Genomic DNA, 21113 nt, shown 5'->3' with positions numbered 1-21113 from the left:
TGTGGGAATGGGGTCTATCTATCTATCTATCTATAGCCCGACGCCCTAATTCCGCAAAGGGTGGCCGCAGACAAAACGCCTCCAAGTTACTATGTCACCCACCATATGACTGCCCTCCCCCCAGCTCACTCCTCCTTCCCTCATATACCTCTCAGCTCCATCCTTCCACTTAATATTCAGTCTCCCCCTCCTGCTCCCTCCCTCCACGTCACCTACATACACCCTCTTAGTCATTCTTTCATTCTCCATTCTCTCCACATGTACTTGGGTGAAATCTGTGCTATAATTCGAGTGGTGGCATTACAGTCAGGACAGAATGCATTTATTAGCAGTTGTTATTTGAGTTTTTCCTTTTCTTTCTAATGAGGGCAACATGTGCTTGCCGAATTTTTCTTGTTGTTCTTGTAGCCTAAATGTGTGTCTCTTCATCCCTGATACTTATACATACCACTGCCTTGTGTGTGTGTGTGTGTGTGTGTGTGTGTGTGTGTGTGTGTGAGTGAGAGAGAGAGAGAGAGAGTATTCTCTCTGTTCATGGATGTATATCACCTCCATGTTTGCATCATTTATTTTCCACCTTTTTGACTGAAGAACAAAAAGAAAAAATATCCAAGAGTTATATTTACGTATGAGCAATGTAACTTAACCTTGTCATCACTCCCTTCCCTCATAACTCCCTAATAAGCACTAAAACAGCATCAGTAGGCAGAGAACCAGTTGTCGGCATTGATTTCTTGATGGCCTACCTGACACATTACACGTAGCCCCGTCACTCCGTATATGGCCTACCACCACCAGCCACTACACGCCTTGTTAATATGATAATACTACACACACTGATAAGCATGCCCACCCAACTAGTTGTCAACACTGGGTTAGTGGGTTAGCGAGACTGGCTGGAGGGATATGTGTGTGTGTGTGTGTGTGTGTGTGTGTGTGTGTGTGTGTGTGTGTGTGTGTGTGTGTGTGTATGTGTGTGTGTGTGTGTGTGTGTGTGTGTTCTAAGGCAGGAGGGTTCAGCCTTTTATATTACTGTGAAAAGGGCTGTGTACTTGCAGATATTTAGGGGACTAGCAGGTATACGTGTAATTAACTGATCTGAGGTAAAGTTGAAAGGCTCAGAGCTACCTATTATCAAAAGTATTATTTTTCATCATCATCATCAAAAGCATTATTGACACTGAAAATTATAAACGCAGAATCGGATTTTCTTGCCACATGATATATCGCCTGGTAGGACATACTGTAACACCTAACTCATCAATCAGTGAATCTCTGGACCTGTTTTCCTGCTGCATATCCGTCACACCGAGGAGTCTGGGGGGACAGGGACACTCACAGCATACTCTCGATTATCTCTTGTTATTGCACTGGTATATTCTCCACGTATTTATTGCACAGAGATGCCACTAAACCAGTGGTTTCCAACCTGTGGGGCGCGCCCCCCTAGTGGGGCACGAAGGGCTGCCTGAGGGGGCCCGAAGGCTTGAGAAGATGGTAAATATATTTGAAAACTACGAATTATGATGGAATTCAGTAATTTCTAAATATGGAGAAAATATTTCAGATATGAGTAAGAAATCTAGTTATCTAAATATATAAGCAATTTCAAAGATTAAGAATCTATGATATTTATTGACATGTGCCAACTATGCCAGTAAAATACAGTATTTGAGGAAAGGGGGTGCAGGGAACGTGTCATTCGGTGAAGGGGGCCGTGAATTTGAATAGGTTGGAAACCACTACACTAAACCATAACCTATTCAGACCATACAGAGAGAAGTGAAGATCAGTGGATATCTTTCTTATAACACCTTTTTATTATTGAAGAAAGAAATTATTGCTTTAAATGCTTTGAATATTCTGAAGGTGTTCGCGTACTGACACCGTGAATTCATTTGGCCATTTCAAGCCTCCTCTGTCAAGAATCTGAAAATTATCACAGTATTTTTCAGGTATGTTAGCATCCCTCCACCAGTATGGCGGGCGTGTAGCACCTGTCTGGCAACAAGCTCTAATCCCTTTTCGGTATAACTTCAGAAGTAACCAACGTTACTGATTTGCATTATATTACGTCCCTGAACTATTCTAACCAAGACTTACCTTTTAAGGCTAGTTTGAGTTGGGGGAGCTAATTTTGTAGGGGTCGTCATATAGTGGCTTAGGTTAGGCTATCTCTCAGTAGCGGATGAATGTCGCGCCATATTGGCTGGTGCAGGAATGTGCACTCGGTCATGTCAGGCCCTAGGTTAGGCCTAGGTTAGGTTAGGTTAGTTTGGGTTAGTGCAGAATAGTGTGTTTTCAATTAATATTGATCTTGATTTGGGGGGATAAACCCACTTTTGGAAATCTTACTCAAAATTACAAAAGGGGTATTTTCCCCCCAAAATGAAGGTCAAAACTAATTAAAACACGGTATTTTGCATTGGAAACCATAAAAATAATAATAAAAGAAAACGTTGGTTACTTCTAAAAATTTACCCCCTTTTCTGTCCTACTCTGTAATGCAAGAGTTAACCGTTACTCCCAGGTCTTCGTGTATGCAACAGGTCAACTCTGGAACCGTCTCCTTCTGTCTGTATTTCCAGCTACCTATGACCTCCAGTCTTTCAAATGCAGTGTGTCCAGGCATCGTGAAATGGACGGATTTGAATTTGGCTCTCTGTTATCTTGTTTTTGTTTTGTTTTTTTTCTTGGAAGGAACAGTTTGCAAGCTCTTGGCCTTTGGTTCCTTCTTCCTTGTATAAAAAATAGATAGCAAGCATTTTTGCCTTCTTAGAGCTGAGTGAGTGATAGCCTACAAGCCAATACGGGGTGGTACACTGACACCATGAAGGGATGTCAGAGGAGAGGCGAAATGTAGTCACAATCCCTAGTTTCATTAACCCTTGGAGGACAAGGTCGTAGAAAGGCCATTAAGTAGATCTATACTAGAAGGAGGGTTCACCTGGTCCCGTTACGTCAGCAGGCGAACCGCTCACTCAGGCTCAGGCAGAGTGTTTTAGGTGGCCCTGGTTCAGGGACGGCGACGGAGTGTGAGATGGGGTTCAGGGTGCGTCGGGGTGTGAGGTGGGGGATTCATGGGGGCTCAGAGGAAGGCAAAGAGGCTTCCACAGCAGAGGCAGCACAACGCCAGCGCAATCGCCTCCATGCCCAGCCCCATCCTCGTCTCCGTCCTCGAGGCATGGGAGGTGTGGCAGGATGGCGAGGTGTGGGAGTGAGTGCAGGATCTGTCCCTATGCCGGCTCCTCCTGTCCTCGTCCCTCCTCTTGCCCCTGCGTCCTCTCTCACCCCTCTTCTTTCCCTCGTGTTTTTTCAGGCCGTGTTTCAAAATTCCCCACGATTGCATTTTGAGTTTCTCTTATTTTTTCTTACTTTTTGGTTTTAAGTTATGTATTATATAGTTAAGTAATGCTGAGGGAACGCTTGTAGAGACAGACAGATGCTTCTCCCTGTTCTGTTGATGCCACCACGTAAAGGCGTCCCTCCCAACACCTTCTATGTACTTAAGCTGTGTATTTCGTTTCGCACATAGGCTACTGTTTATCCAGACGCCGTAATCCCGTAAGAGGCGGCCACAAACAAATCACCTCCATGTCGTCCTCTCCCCTGTCATTTCACTGCCCTCAGCTTACACCCCTCTCTCATACCTCTCCACTCCATTCCTCCATCTCGTCCTCGGCCTGCCTCTCCCTCTCCCCCCTCCACCTCACTCACATACACTCCTCATTAGTCTCTCGCTCTCGAAATACTTCAGATCTCTCTGTATATCTGCTCCTAATTTTAGCCCTCCACTCTGATAACATCCTTTTTCCCTTATCAATATTCCTTCCAATAAACGATTTAAAACAATGACAGATAAAGAGACTGATCAATATAACTAACTTCTCCAGCTTGAAATATAGCCAAGAAGCTGTGTGTACTTGCTTGACACTGACAGGAAGGAAATGGAAAATATATGCTACCTGTGGGATGAAAATTAACCCAGAAGTGGTAGGTGGTGGCGACCGTCATCCACTCACTTGATGTAGTGCTGCCTACTTCTTCACTTTTATCATTCTTTTTCTGTGTCTGTCCTCCTCTCTTCCTATTTCTCACCATCATCCACTCACTTGATGTAGTGTTGTCTACTTCTTCCTTCACCTTTATCATTCTTTTTCTGTCTCTCTCCTCCTCTCTTCTTATTCCTCACCATCATCCACTTACCTGATGTAGTGCTGCCTACTTCTTCCTTCATCTTTAACATTCCTTTCAGTGTCTGCCCTCCTCTCTTCCTATTTCTCCCATCTTTCCTGTCACTTTTCATTACTCATCTTTCCTTTTCAGGTGGTTTTACATTGAGTGACAACCCTAATGGTTTCCTGTAAGCCAGGAAACCATTTAAAAGCTGGGTGGTAGCCATATCACCAACCCACACGTATTCTCTACATGTCAACAAGTGGGTTAGTGGAGGGTTAGTGCCCCTCCCCGTAAAACCACTAATTCAAAGACAAACGTCCACCCCTTATGGAATTATGGCGTCTGGCTATTGATAGATAGACAGAAAGTTATGGCTAATGGAGATGGGCTTTATTTCATGAAGGACTCAGGATTTCCTTGAGTTGTAGAAAATCGTCTGAGTGTAGTTTAAGTAATATCCTCGCGACCGACCCGTCCTTGATGCAGGCTAAATGCTGCCTCTTCCACTGCTGAGCGCCTGGACTGGTAGTGTACTCAGGCTGACATGGAAGGTTGTACTTAACTGAACAAGACCTTTAGCAAAGAAAGAGTTGATAGCGTGGAATATATGAAGGGTCCACAGAACAAGAAGGAAGGACAGGGAAAGGAATGATGACAGACAAGGAAACACACACACACACACACACACACACAACACACACACACACACACACACACACACACACACACACACACACACACACACACACACACACACACACACACACACACACACACACACACACACACACACACACACACACACACAGAAGGTAAGAAAAAGAAGCTGCACACATACAATTCGTGCTTCAAACATGACCTGCGAGAGTATAGCTTAACAGAGGGATGAATGGCAGAGGAGAGATAGATAGCAAACACTGAGAGAGGATAAACCGACAGATAAACAACCCAGATAAACAGAGGCAGAATATAAAGGACATAGAGAAAAGTAATATCAGGAAGAGACAGGTCATATTCACTTCCTTATCCATTCGCATATATTTCATTTCTCGTATTATCATCCTTTCTTCTGCTTCCTTGTATTTCTGCCCCCTTTCCCATCTTCCACTCCTTCTTTTTCATGCCTCTTTTCGCCATTCTGTTTCATTTCACTGCTTCATTTTTGTGGTGTAATGTAGCATAAGGGAATATTATTTTGATGATTGCAAAAGATTAACTTGTTACTGAAATCCCTAACACTTAAAGAATTAGTTTATCTTAATTTCTACAGCTCATGTTCTCTGACTTGGCCTTCCTCTCTCCCTCCCTTCTGTTTTTTTTCTTTTTTCCTACCCTTCAAGCTTTCTGCTCCTCTTCCTACCTTCCTTCCTTCATTCATTCATTTATTCCTTCCTTCCTTCCCCAGTGTCCTTTCATTCTTTTCCCTCCAGTAGAATGCATCTCTTTCACTATCTTCGATAAGTTTCCTCGTGTTTCTCGTAATTCTCCAACTTTTAGTCCCATCTTAAACAGTCTCATTATTTTCATTCTTTCCTTTACTTTTTCCTCATTCTCCCTCCTTTCTTTACTTATGCTCTCTGCGAATATATTATATGCTAACCCGTATCCAACTCACATTTCTCAATTATCTTCTCCTCCTGCCTTCCTTCCACATTTTCCTAACCTTCTCCACGCACCACCCTGCCCTCACCACACACCAACCCTTCCCTCATCACACACCACCCTGCCCTCACCACACACCAACCCTTCCCTCATCACACACCACCCTGCCCTCACCACACACCAACCCTTCCCTCACCACACACCACCCTGCACTCACCACATATATCTCAGCCCTCATCACACACCACCCTGCCCTCACCACACACCAACCCTTCCCTCACCACACACCAACCCTTCCCTCACCACACACCACCCTGCCCTCACCACATATATCTCAGCCCTCATTACACACCACCCTGCCCTCACCACACACCACCCTGCCCTCACCACACACCAACCCTTCCCCCACCACACACCACCCTGCCCTCACAACATATATCTCAGCCCTCATCACACACCACCCTGCCCTCACCACACACCAACCCTTCCCTCACCACACACCACCCAGCCGTTACCACATACCAACCCTTCCCCCACCACACACCACTCTGCCCTCATCACATATATATCTCAGCCCTCATCACACATCACTCTACCCTCACCACACACCATTCAACCCCTACCACACACCACTCTACCCTCACCACACACCATTCAACCCCTACCACACACCACTCTGCCTTCACCACAAGCCTCTCCTCCTCCACATTAGTCACACCCACACACCCTCACATCTGCAAAGTGCCCAAGTGCGTTTGTTTTGCACCTGCGCGATGGAAATTGTGTTAACGCCCCACCACTGGGACCATTACTCCTTGCCTCAGCAGAATGACAAATACACACGTATATACCCGATGAACAAGAAAAAATATGCAGGATTTGAATATTTTGAACCTGCGCTGGGGAGACTTAATATTCCGCCCACTCTCACATCATCAGTCATATAACGGAATGAAAAATATACACCTACACCCTGCAAAACCAAACAGAAGACACCTACCGCATCAGTAACCACCACCCGAACACATTCCGAAAGGTGTTTTTGTCTCTGGATACTGCCATCAGACACACCTCAGACGCACACCATACGCACCGTAAACACACGCCAGACACGCCACAAAAGCACGCCAGACACACCACCAATAACCCCAGCCCTCAACACATTCCCCATAATTTTGTCGCTCAGAAACTCTACGGTTGTAACTAACCGTACTTCACCCTTTAAAAAAGTACAGTGGCTCAGTGAATGAATAAGTGAGTGACACAGTTAGGGACACACACTGGATTCGACCACCCCGATGAATACGGCAAAAAATAATGGAAGGCTTTGATATTTGGAGTATACTATTAACAACAGAAGCAGCTTGAGGGAGGTACAAAAGGCTGATAGGCAGTGGAGGAAGAAGAGAGACCAGAGGAGGGAAGGAATGAAGAAAGAAAAATGATGGAAAGAAGAAAGTAGAAGGGCCGGTGAGGGAAAAAAGAACAAAGAAGAAAGATCTAGAAAAGAAGAGGAAACTAAAGATGTGGTATAGGGATAAGGAAAGAAAAAGGAAAGATAACTGAAGACAGGTGGGAAAAAGGAGAGATAAGGAAAGGACTTTTTATTCCTTCCTTTCTCCATCTTCTATAAAAAAAAGAAAAAAAAGAAAGACAAGGAGCCTGGACCGGGACAGTAAAGGAATTGTGGAGGGAAGAGGGAAGTGAAGGCGTGAATAATGACAACATGACGTGAGGTGAGGCATGGAGGGGAGGGGCCGGGGCCTCCTGTTCCCCTCCTCTCCCCACCCCATTCAAGGCCTTTTATGGCGAGGGATCAGCTGTCTCCGGGGCTTTCTCAGGTAACATGGTCAAATATTTATGGTCGTCGTTCATAGAATTTATATAACTTGTTTGTCATCATCCAATGTTATAGTTCATTGTACTCCAAAGGTCACACACACACACACACACACACACACACACACACACACACACACACACACACACACCTCACAAACTGATCATCACTAATTCCATCCCCTCCCTCCTTACCCTGCCTCCACTCCCTACGTCCACCTCCACACCACCACCACCAGAGGGCCGCTTCCCTGCCTCTATATAACCACAAATCTCACCTGTGATACATCAAACATGGCCGGTGGTGCTGATGGCCAAGACATAACGAGTGATTCTGGATATCCATTAAGCCAGACGTCTCTAATTAACAGCAACTTAGTCATTAGTTTGGTTTTGTATTTATATTCTGCTTCAGGATTTCCTTATCGTGTAATTCAGATCCCGTTGAATATTAAAGAACCTTGTGGTAAACCTTTCCATCACATGGTTGGTCCTGCGGAGAATGATGATGATGATGGTGGTGGTGATAACGGCGATTTTTATGATGATGATGATGATGGTGGTGGTGGTGGTGGTGGTGGTGGTGATGGTGGTGGTGGTGGTGATGGTGGTGGTAATGACGATTTTAATGATGATGATGATGATGGTGGTGGTGGTGGTGGTGGTTGGTGGTGGTGGTGGTTGTGGTAATGGCGATTTTGATGATGATGATGATGATGGTGGTGGTGGTAATGGTCGTGGTGGTGGTGGTAAAGGCGATTTTGATGACGATGGTGATGATGGTAATGGTGGTGGTGATATTGATTGGTGATGGTGGTGATGATGATGATGAAGAAAGAGGGAAATGCGATGAATGGACAGGGTTGGTTGTGAAGAGATGTGAAAGAGAATTAAGCCTATGTTGATGATGATTACTCGAGGCTGGGGTGGAAGGGGAGGTGGCCCATGGACGGGAGGGTTGAGGGAGGAAAAGTGGATGTGGGCTAGGAGGAAGGAGAGAGAAATGGAGTGGTGTTGGAGGGACTGGGAGAGGGGAGAATATTTGCTTGAGAGAGAGAGAGAGAGAGAGTGTGTGTGTGTGTGTGTGTGTGTGTGTGTGTGTGTGTGTGTGTGTGTGTAACCGAATGTATCTTTAATATTAACGACACGAGAAGCGTATTTGTTATGATTAATTCTGCTGCAATGTATCGATATGAATGTTAACAATGCATCTCATTATTGTCTGATCAAATTTATATCGAAGCTGGCAAATGCATCGTGTGTGGGTCTGGGAAGAAGTTTGTTGATTTGGTAAGGATTGGTCAAAGGCAAAGGTCACAAGTCATGATCAAATTTCTGGGCGCAACGTTAGCTTATTAATGCCTCATCCGAATTACATTAAACTTGGCAGATAAATTGTGTGATGGGAGGGAAAGATGTTATTCGACTTTCGTGCGGACTGATCGAAGGTTCACGCGGCTGGCTAGATCAGAGCTTAAGCGATGTGTCCCTATGGTTTCTGGACACCCTCCCTGGTTAACGCTTGTCGTTAGTACTGTACGTTTCGCTAGTTTGGTACTGGGAGAGGAGGAGGCCGCTTTCCACAGCCCGCACGACTGAATGATACAGCGTACTATTATAGAAAGTCATCCTCTCTCTCACTCATGGAAGGAGACACTGAAGAGGGCTGGTTGATATACTTTGTGATGGAGAGGTATGGATCAGATGTTATGTGTCTGAAAATAGTATTGGAAGCTGTGTAAGTGGACGCTGTGTGATGTATGGATGCTATTGATGACTGTTATTGATGTTACTGATGTTGTGAATGTTATTGATGACTGTTATTGATGACTCTTCCACTCTTCTTTCTCCTCCATTCACCTTGCCTCATATCGCACCTGGGGATATTGATTAAGATGAGAGAGAAACAAAAATCAGATGTTCTTAGGGATTAATGACAGACCAGTAAACAAGAAAGATGAGAGAAGAGTGTCATCCAAGCTCTCTCTCTCTCTCTCTCTCTCTCTCTCTCTCTCTCTCTCTCTCTCTCTCTCTCTCTCTCTCTCTTCGTGGTATATAATAGGATGAGTACTCGTCGATAAGATTTTTTATTTCCCTCCACTGACACAAATAATATAGTTTCGACTGTTCAAGCCTTACCCTTCGCGAATATATATTTTTACATTATTTAACATTCGGTATTATCGGCAGACCCGCACCTGTTAAACTCACAGCCCATATCAGACTCCTAGACGTGTACGCAGCCTCTATCCTACCTCAGTCCCTGCTGTTTCGTTTTTTTTTTTTTTTTTTTTTTTTTTTTACATCACGTACACTCTTCCCAATATCTTCCTCTACTACAATCTAATACAATCCACCAACCCCCTTCCAGAGGATAAGGAGGGAGTTGAGGGGCACTTGCAACACCAGGAAGCGGAGCCGCCCAGGCATGTCACTGCTACCGCGCGAAGGCGTCCCTCTCTAGCACCTCAGGGATCGGAAGCATACATAAATAAATAAATATAAAAATACAATGGGCTTCCTCCAACAAACGTTTCTCACATCCCACGGCTCCACGTAAACACAAACGTTTGCCCGCCTCCAAGCCCTCCGGACCTCCACTGTTGTATGGAAATTATATTGGCTTCCACCTCTTCATCATCCAGACCTCTTTCCTATCTAAAGATTGGGTGAGATAGAGTAAAGAGAGCAAGAGAAAACATAATAGAATGAGGAACTAACCAAAAGTCTGAATATTAAATGAACCACACTCTCATTCACACACCATTCAAGCCCCCGAAATCCTGACTTACATCCCACAGTTATATATATCCACACTCTGCTCTTCATACTATTTATCAGCTGGTATCAGTTAAATGGGCCACAACTGTAACAGCAGGGTAAGACTAGAATACGATGCTAGTCACGAAGAGTGCTATAGAAAGGATGTAGGGCTGTAGCATTGTCTTTTCTGCCACTGAGCTACGTGAAACAAACTGCAAGAAGACGAAAATCTGGGTCAAGTTAATATGAGAGAACTATATCAACAAAAAACGGCTTAGGAAAAATGGGCCGTCTTTCTCCTGTCCTTGTCCCACTCTATCAACATTTTCATCCCGTGTTTTCTATCTTCCCAGGCCGTCTTTCTCAGCTCTTTCCTCCTCGGCTGTGGAGAGGCTCACGGTCTGAAGGAGTATGATATTCTTTTGAGGACTATGGTGTTTCCTGAAGCTGACTAGGATCTGTTAGTAGTGGTGAGAATAAAATAAAAAGATATACATGGATCACTTGTTTTGTGGTCCCAGGATCGTCTGAAACGTGAACCCGGTGGACTGCAGGCTTAAGTTGCCTTTCTGCTGTCCACTGCCCTACTTTGGGGGATAGGGAAGTAGCTGATGGACGTTTACATAACCAGGCAGTTGCGCCGCCCGACCACAACAATGCCACTCCATTAAGGCCTCTCTCTGCCACACCGTAGTTTGGTCTGAACGGTATGCATAGAACAGTCCATTCATTGGCTACTGAAGTTGTTTTTAATATCGACTCAGCATCATTAACAGACAAGAGAATGCTGAGCTGTAATATGCTGAATAAATCGCTAAAGAAGAGGCGCTACGGAATCTCCAGAGGCATTTAGAATACAATTATTAGTAAGACAGGTCCGTGATATCACTATGTTGTTGTTGTTATTGCTTTTTTTTTTTAAGGAAGGAAGAAGGAACCAGAAGCTTGGAGAGAGAGAGAGAGAGAGAGAGAGAGAGAGAGAGAGAGAGAGAGAGAGAAATTCAAGATCCGTTCAATTCCAGCTATCTAGACACATTGTGATTAAAAGACTGGAGGTCAGGCAGACGGAAATACAGGCAGGAGATGACAGTTCCAGAGTTGACCTGTTATAGTACAAACAGTGTGACCGTCAGTCCTAGCATTAAGCAGTTTTCAGTTTTCGATTTAGTTGGTACACTCCCTTGCAATAGTTTTCCTCTACACTGAATAAAGCAACAATGATACAATAGTGAGTTTTCCCATCAGTGCTAAAATTGCTTACTAATTTCCATACTTGACATGCTCAGTTTGGCCATGTGGAGAGGGTGAAGAGCGAGAGACTGACGAGGAGAGTGTATGTGAGTGAGATGGAGAGGGGCAGACGGAGGGGGAGGCCAAGGATGAGATGGAGGAATGCAGTGGAGTATATGGGAGAGGGGGGGGGTGAGATGGAAGGGCAGCGAAATGGCGGAGGACAGGGCGACATGGAGGCGATTTGTTTGTGGCCACCCCCTATGGGATTAAGGCGTCTGGCAATAGATAGATAGATAGATAGATAGACATGCTCAGTACACGATATGCATTTTACCACACCACATAGTATTAAGCCTCCCACAATAACGTTAAAATCTCTGGAATATATTACGTTAAACAGGAGAAATTTAAGCATTGTTAGAAAGTTAAACATTTACTAAAGATAATAAGTATGATACAAACACGTATGGAAAAATGGCTACTCTCTTTAAATATTAGTTAGGCTTCCCATCACAGTTATATAACAATACCAAAGCTTTAGTTCATCCCTTCAGTGCAACTTCCACTCGTTTGATCTGTGCAGAAATAATGTCGAGAAGAAACAGCACACACACACACACACACACACACACACACACACACACACACACACACAGTTACGCCCTTCAGTCCGACAGCGTTTCATTGATTTATTCTTGCTTCCGACAAACGACCTTATACAGCCTTGGGAGACCTACGGCAGTTGAGGAATAAATTACATAACTTTTTTTTTTTTTATGTGTCCGACTCTGGGCATAGGCTTCACAGCCTGCTCTCAAGGCCCAGTAGTCGTCCTACATACCATACACCTCTACACGTCACCGCTTCGGCGCTAACACCCACCATCCATATTGAATACATGCTAGGGCTGTCTCATACAGGACTTGTGTATTGGTATTGGCGGGAGTATTTTTACGACATGTCGGCTGGTCTTCTAGTAGATCAGTAAAGTCTGATTTTATGAAATTCAAATCCTTAAACAGTTCCCTGCCCCAGCGGGGATTTGAACCTTGGTCCGGTAGGACCGCAGGCCACGTCTCTACCGACTGAGCCACCGCCTCTCCTTAGAGGAGAAGGTAAGGGAACAATAGGAAAGAAAGAGGAAGAGGAAGACGAGAATAATCTTTAAGAGGAAGAGAATCAGTAAGGAATACTTGTGGAGTGTTGCTCGTTTATGTCCTGATAACAGAATTAATGAGGCAAATGATAAATCTTGTACACCGCTTACAACACAAACGTCAACTCTACAAGAGAATGGTCCCACGAATCCCCTTTGCCACTGGCGTTTTTTCCACAGCCTTCCATTTTTTTCCCCTAAGGAGGAGCAAAAATCTGTTGTGTAGTCACTGCCTTGGTAAAAGTGACTCCACCTGGATGAACTGAAATCCCGCTGGCTTGACAATGGCACCTGATATTTGTCTTCATCCTGTGGAGAGAGAAAATTGGAAATTTTGTAAAAGACATTAAAATCGTAATAAGTATGATGATAGTCTATAAGGAAATAGATTAGTGAAGTTTACACCTTGTGATGTGTGCTGAAAAAAGTACAATTACTCTGTTAATAAAAATCCGTAATAATCTAAGCTTACGGGGAAACTGGAAGCCCATTGCTCAAAATGCCTCTTTGGCCGTTATCACTGTTTTCTTCCCGCAAGGGATACACACTTTGATCATCCAGGAACTACAAAGTATCTATGGCTTTTATGAATGTGGAAAATGCATATGACAAGGTAAACATAGACGCATTGTAGAAGATTTTGCATATGTCTGGTGTGAATAGTAAGCTGCTCAGTGCTATTACGAGATTTTATGATGGTAATGATGTATGTATATGGGTTTGGGGGCATCAAACTGAATGGTTTAAGACCAGTGCTGGAATGTACGGTTGTGTGATGTCCCTCTGCCTGTTTTGTATATCTATCTTTCTATCTATCTATGTTTTCTATCTATCTATATCTATCTATATATCTCCATCTATATCTATAGATAGATAGATACTTTTCGTTTATTCATCATAATCATGCAAAATTTACGCATATTCGTTTTTTCTTATCTGTTGTGCTGGATCATCTTTCACTTGCATCTCTGAAATAATACGTTAATTACTTTATTTCGTAAAGGCAGTGTCACGAATTCGAGCGAGTGTATTTATATAAATTCGTGACATTGTACTCAGGTGAGAAAACCACGAACTCCAGTGGAATTCCCACTGGGCATTACTCAGTTCAACCGTCCTCGTACTCACATCGATCGGGATGGTTTTCAGAACATTTGTCACTGTTCCACAAGAGACCATTCTTATCCACGACATTTTTGCTTTCACTGAGTGATTTATTGCATTTTTATATCGTTCGCCCTCTTTCCGTTGACCGTTGAAGTTAGGCCACGCCTACTTCCGGCGAACACGGCCATCACTTGCTCTCCCAGTTTCTAGTTAGTCAGCTTTGAGTCGCCTCAAGGATGGGGCAGTTTGTGCCCAGCGTAGAGCAGCGCCTCCGTTGTACAGCGAATTCCTGAATCTCCACCTAGACGGTGAATTGGCGAAGCGGGCTTAGCGAATAGCAGCGTTTGGTATTCATCACGCAGGCGCCCAGACTTTCGTTTGGCTCCCCTCCACTGACCAGTATTTCTGTTCATTCTTTCTAGGCTTAAGAATGATAAGCTTTTGAATGAGCAAGTGAGTGTATTCTCTGTTATTTGAATTCATGAGTCCCCTAGTGACCGTGAATTCCCCTTTTGAACTTATTTTGAGCTTCATATAACGTAAATTTATTTTATTGTAATCAATAAATTTACAGTTCTTTTCTTTGAACTTAATGTAATTAGAATCGTGTATTATTTTTCCACATTAAGCTTACTTTAGTTGCCGCTCCTAGTTTGTACAAACTCTTTACATTATTCATAACTGGTACTTATTTTGTATCAAACTTAAATCCGTTGTGCCAGCCAGGAGTTAAGCACCGGCAAGAACCTATCTATTATTATTAGCATTAGTTATTAATTGTCAGGGGTGGAGTCACTTTCTCGAGAGGCTAACAGTACTAACAAACAGCACTCGTGAGTAATTAGTCTCTGCTGTGTACTGTTGAGAAAGTTTATAAATTCTCGTCCTTAGAGAATCAGCGAAGTAAGCCAGCTTAAAGTAAAACATACTACTTGATTTCCACAAGTCAGTCCCTTGTCTCTACTTTCGAGCAATATTTAGCATTTTTAATTCATTAATTCACATCCCCCCATGACAGGCAATTCAGCAGTTCCGATACACATTTTCTACTGACCAACAACATTTTTAAAGATAACTTGTAAGGTAACCAGTGTCATCAGAGTATAATAAGTACCTGGGTGTTTATCTGGCTGGAGGGAGGGAGAGGAATTATCTGCATCAGAGAGATTCTTCAGCAGGTCAAACACTTCGCCATACTCAGGCACCAGTGGCTGAATGTTGTCCTCGTCCCCTGACTCGGAATTGTCACCTGAGCAAAGAAGTGACAGGCAGTGTAGGCGATGAGTTGCTGCAGAGACGAAGGAAAGACACTACTAAACCCTTCTTCCTCTAACTTGGCTTAAAGTACCATCTCTCCATCGTGACTGCTGAGTTGTGGCAATAAATTAACACAAGAATATGGTGCTAGTCACGAAGAATCGCTATGAAATGGATGTAGAGCCGTAGTATTGCCTTTTTGTCATGAGCTACGTGAAAGAAGTTGTAAAAGTACGAAAATCTGTGCCAAGTTAGGCTGCGAAGGGTATAGGCATCGTCAAGGCCGTAATTATATGTAAATGATGTTCATGCACTTACATTTCTGTCGACTTTTCTCCTCACTCAACTGATTGATGGAAGACAATATGTTTACACACAACATACCTACTACATCTGGCCACAGAGGATCCCTTGAGATATATGAGAAACTTCAGGTCTACCCTTTGGCTAATATTGAGTTAACATGCCCATGGACTTTTTTTTTTCTCTTCCTTTCTGCCTCTTGCTAGACTATTATCTTCATCATGGAAGAGCGGTGTAGTAAGGAAAGGATTAACGATGACTATATCAGACTTCCTGAGTGAGAGGTCTCTCTTAAGCTGAGTAAAATCATCTGATGGCAGATGATAGGCATAACTAACTGATTAACTAACTAACCTTGTGTAGTGGACGACAGAGATCCAGCAGGTGAACAGTCGCCCTCATATGTGTAAGCCCACAATTCATCCTGCGGGATCAAGGGCGGGACGGGTTTGACTCTCTTACTTGCTGTGGATGTGTGGGTAATGGTTGATACGCTGGCGGCGGCTGGTAGCGTCACACCACCTTCTGCCTCCACACAGCACACCATCTGCTTAACCCCCGGCTTTTCTGGCTTAGCCGCATCATCCTCACTGACCGAAACAGACTGTGTGGACTTGTGCAGGTGGTCCTCAGCTGCTCCTGCCAATTTCTCCATACAACACACCATCTGCTTAACCCCAGGCTTTTCCACACTGACGGACACAGACTGAGGGGGTTTGTGCTTGCCGTTGTCAGCTGTGTCTGTCAGCAGGTTGGTTTTGTTGGCCGGTATTGCAAAGCTCACCTCGCACAGTGCCCCTTCCTCTGTCACAGGATGCAGCTCTCCAGGAGATATTAGGCATTTGGACACTGAAAGGAAGAGGAGCTGTTGTTGTTTTGATTGTGACCTTGTAGTAGTAGTAGTAGTAGTAGTAGTAGTAGCAGTAATAGTAGTAGTAATAGTAGTAGTGGTGGTGGTAGTGGTGGTAGTAGCGGTAGAAGTTGTTATATTGTTGTGATCCCAGGCTCATGTGATCTTGACCTTAGTTTCACGGTAAGCTGAAGTTGCCCGCCTCCTGCCGTCCACCATCTTCCTTTTGGGGGATTAGGAGGCAGCAGAACCACTCGATTATATCAGTGCCATCGCGTGAAGACGTCTTTCTCCACCACCACGTGAAATAATAGGGATTTAGAGACAGAGAGCTTGTGGAAGAATGTGTGAGTGTGAAGGAATGTGTGTGTGTGTGTGTGAAGGAATGTGTGGGTGTGGGTGTGAAGGAATGTGTGGGTGTGGGTGTGAAGGAATGTGTGGGTGTGGGTGTGAAGGAATGTGTGGGTGTGAAGGCATATGTGTGTGTGTGTGTGTGTGTGTGTGTGTGTGTGTGTGTGTGTGTGTGTGTGTGTGTGTGTGTGTGAAGGAATGTGTGGGTGTGAAGGAATGTGTGTGCGTGAAAGAATGTGTGGGTGTGAAGGAATGTGTGTGTGTGAAGGAATGTGTGTGTGTGAAAGATTGTTTGGGTGTGAAAGAATGTGTGTGTGTGAAGGAATGTGTGTGTGTGAAAGAATGTGTTTGTGAAGGAATGTGTGTGTGTGTGTGTGTGTGTGTGTGTGAAGGCATGTGTGGGTGTGAAGGAATGTGTGTGTGTGAAAGAATGTGTGTGTATGTGTGAAAGAATGTGTGGGTGTGAAAGAATGTGTGTGTGTATGAAAGAATGTGTGGGTGTGAAAGAATGTGTGTGTGTGTGAAAGAATGTGTGTGTGTGTGTGTGTGTGTGTGTGTGTGTGTGTGTGTGTGTGTGTGTGTGTGTGTGTGTGTGTGTGTGTGTGTGTGTGTGTGTGTGTGTGTGTGTGAAAGAATGTGTGGGTGTGAAAGAATGTGTGTGTGTGTGAAAGAATGTGTGGATGTGAAGGAATGTGTGGGTGTGAAAGAATGTGTGTGTGTGTGTGTGTGTGTGTGTGTGTGTGTGTGTGTGTGTGTGTGTGTGTGTGTGTGTGTGTGTGTGTGTGTGTGAGAGTGAGTGTGTGTGTGTGTGTGTGTGTGTGTGTGTGTGTGTGTGTGTGTGTGTGTGTGTGTGTGTGTGTGTGTGTGTGTGTGTGTGTGTGTGTGTGTGTGTGTGTGTGTGACAGAATGTGTGTGTGTGTGTGTGTGTGTGTGTGTGTGTGTGTGTGTGTGTGTGTGTGTGTGTGTGTGTGACAGAATGTGTGTGTGTGACAATGTGTGGGTGTGAAGGGATGTGAGGAAGGCAATCTAAGATAATAAAGGAATGTGAAATCGTAAGAAAAAAAAATGTAAAATAGTGAAGGAAGGAGCTGCTGTATGAATAGAAGAAGCAAACACATGAAGGTGTGATTAAACGAGAGACTGTGAGGTGAAGCCAGCCAACAGTGACGTAATAAAAGACAATAGTTATGGTGTTAATGTCTATTTATAGCCAGACGCCATAATTCCATAAGGGGTGGCCGTTTGTCTTTGAGTTAGTGGTGTTAGGGGGAGGGGCACTAACCCTCCGCCAACCCACTTGTTGACACGAAGTTAGGTGCAAAAGTTCGCCTATTATTTCATCTTTCCTACTTCTTACCTCACTCTGCTTGCTAAATATTTTCCATTTATCCCTTTACTGTAACGGGGCCAATATTCTCGACTATTAAGGAAGATCCCTAATACCTATTCCTCAGCTATTTTTTCTGCTTATTACACTTTGTTATCCTCTTATGTGGTACTTAAATCATTCTAATATCAACACACACTTCATAAATAACCCACAAAATTATATCACCCAGTCGTATCCAAAATAAATCGCTAAGGAGAGACGAGAATACGAACACAGGCCTTCCCTAATCTGAGTAAAATCGTCTTGAACTGGCAGGTAAAAAAAAAATTGTAATCACTGGTTTTAAGAGGCTAACCAATTCAGTGCAATGATTTCTTGATTCTTGTAAATTCTTGGTTCATTCAGACGATTTCTTTCATCTTAGGGGGGTTATCGAGCTGAGGGGGTTAATAAGAAGCTTCAGGAACCCTGCAATACGAGATTTTCCTTAATTGCAGCATAAATAAGAAGTGTCTAGCTTCCATTAACCCTTTGAGAGAGAGAGAGAGAGAGAGAGAGAGAGGACAGTAACGTAAGGAATACCTATAGTGGACTGCGAGGCATCTGTGAGCGGGTGGAGGACGAGAGAGTTATCTGCGAGGTTCCTGGTGATGTGCAAACCTTAGTGAGTTAACAGCAAGGTAAAGACATAGGAAATACCTGTAGTGGACTGTGAGACATCTGTGAGTGGGTGCAGTGAGTTAACAGCAAGGTAAAGACATAGGAAATACCTGTAGTGGACTGTGAGACATCTGTGAGTGGGTGCAGTGAGTTAACAGCAAGGTAAAGACATAGGAAATACCTGTAGTGGACTGTGAGACATTTGTGAGTGGGTGCAGGATAAGGGAAGTGTCTGCCGTGTTCCTGTTGGTGTGTGAGCCTCTGCCAGTACGCCACCGCTGCAGCCCAACCCGCACCACCACAGCCACCACCACTGCAACGACAGGAAGGGAGGAACTATGTTATTACAGTACTTTGCTTCATCATGACAGGGGTTGATGGAGTAGGTGCAGGTGCTGAAACAAACTCAGTAAGGTGGTGTGCTGACTTACTGAGCTGGGTGATGCAGGTGTGTGTCTCGTGTGAAACTCTGCCTGCAACTACCCGAGAGAGAGAGAGGGCAGCTCAAAATAGCCCAGCGCCGCGCCGGTCAGGTTTTGCTGTGCTTGCAGTTATGCTGATCTAGCCGCAATAGACTTCCTAACAGCGACACTCTGCATTTCTACAACTGCATCATACAACTACCTATACAATTACATCATCATACAGTTGCATCATACAACTAGCTATACAGTTACATCATACATCATCATACAGTTACATCATACAACTACCTATACAATTACATCATACATCATTATACAGTTACATAAAACAATTACCTATACAATTACATCATACATCATCATACAATTACATCTTACATCATCATACAATTATATCATACAACTGGCTATACAATTACATCATACATCATCATACAATTACATCATACAACTGGCTATACAATTACATCATACATCATCATACAATTACATCATACAACTGGCTATACAATTACATCATACATCATCATACAGTTACATCATACAACTGGCTATATAATTACATCATACATCATCATACAATTACATCATACAACTGGCTATACAGTTACATCATACAACTAGCTATACAGTGTTACGGAACAGAGAAAGATAATGTACACTTTAAGTGAGACTACTAAAAATCACTACTGTCCCGTAAAGTTCCAGGTTCAAAACAAAAGTTTGGTAAAATTACAAGTTAAAGTTTAATGCTCAAACTAACAGCAAAACATTCAGGACTCATAAGGATAATGTAATGGCAAAAACTGGTTAAATATAAGGTTAACTGCAATAGCCTCTATTTACACGAAATTAGCAAGAGTAAATTTATCTAAAGCAGCCCTGATAAAATGAAAATACACTGGGTAATGCTCAGTTAATGCAAGATAAATTATTACAGATACAAAGTATTATTAATGATGACTGACTTCCAAACTTTACACTAATTACGAGAACCTCACTAGGCCTACAAATCAACACCCTATGCTATACAGTACAAGAACAAAATGCAATAACACTTATACTCAAATCACACAGCTGCTAGATGGTTGGAGACTTCCTGAGAAACTCACAATAATAACTGTACAGGGGAGGACAGAGATGTGAACAAAATGAGGAGTAGATCTAAGTGGCAATGATGCAGAGACTGAGCTCATTATATAGGGGCCAGCAGAGCTTGATACAACGTGTAAGAAGGACGCGCAAATGAAGCCATGGGGACAAAGAGCTGAAAATCCTGCTCTAAACAACAGAAAGGACGACTTACTCTACTTTAACGGTAGAAGGGGGGGACTGAGGCAAAACACGCTCGTGATCAAACATGCAGCATACTGTGCGTTAAAATTACACAAAGGATGATGAAATCATAGGCTATGTAACACCTCCCCACAAAGAAAAAGAAATTTACAAAGGAAATTTCTTATTACTCTAAAACAATCTGTCTAAAGTCTAGATAAGCAATCTGCAATAACATTTTCTTTCCCCTTGACATGTTGTATGTCTAATGAATACTCCTGAAGAAGTAGACTCCATCTTGTCAATCTCTGATTTTTATCTTTAAACTTACTAAGGAATTTCAGTGGGTTATGATCGGTATAAATGACTATGGGGTCAAAACCAGAACACAAATAAAATGAAAAATGTTGTAAACCCAAAATCAAGGCCAAAAGCTCTTTCTCAATAGTTGAGTAGTTCTTTTGAGGTGGAGTGAACTTCTTACTGTAATAAGATACAGGATGTTCAATACCCTGATCATCCTCTTGCAGCAAAACAGCCCCAGCTCCTGTATCACTTGCATCAACAGCCATCTTAAAAGGCTTAGCAAAATTTGGAGTAGCGAGCACTGGCTGACTTAATAGGATAGCTTTAAGTTTGTTGAAAGAGGATTCACAGTTATCGTTCCATTCAAATTCAACTCCCTTTTTCAGTAGGTCTGTAAGTGGTGATACAAGAATTGAAAAGTTAAGAACAAATCTCCTGTAATAACCTACCATTCCCAAAAATCTTTGTAGCCCTTTC

The 21113-nt window shown here is 43.4% G+C and overlaps 1 protein-coding gene across 1 annotated transcript in view; it reads right to left on the bottom strand.

Moving 5' to 3' along the window:
• Nucleotides 1-12913: 12913 nt before the first annotated feature.
• LOC145390888 (putative neural-cadherin 2) overlaps nt 12914-21113 on the bottom strand; it is a 105964-nt gene continuing 97764 nt past the window's right edge. The window contains exons 29-31 of the mRNA XM_080265628.1: nt 15794-16145; nt 14994-15128; nt 12914-13081 (exon numbers count right to left, since the gene is read on the bottom strand). Of these exons, the coding sequence (XP_080121754.1) occupies nt 13077-13081; nt 14994-15128; nt 15794-16145 (492 nt within the window). The 3' untranslated portion in view covers nt 12914-13076. The remainder of the gene's footprint in view (nt 13082-14993; nt 15129-15793; nt 16146-21113) is intronic.

This window comes from Coenobita brevimanus, chromosome 16 (genome assembly GCF_032717465.1).
Source record: "Coenobita brevimanus isolate Jiangsu-jjx chromosome 16, ASM3271746v2, whole genome shotgun sequence".
Taxonomy (NCBI): Eukaryota; Metazoa; Arthropoda; class Malacostraca; order Decapoda; family Coenobitidae; genus Coenobita; species Coenobita brevimanus.
The sequence above is the reverse complement of the archived record's forward strand: the minus strand, read 5'-3'. Positions and strand labels throughout refer to the sequence as shown.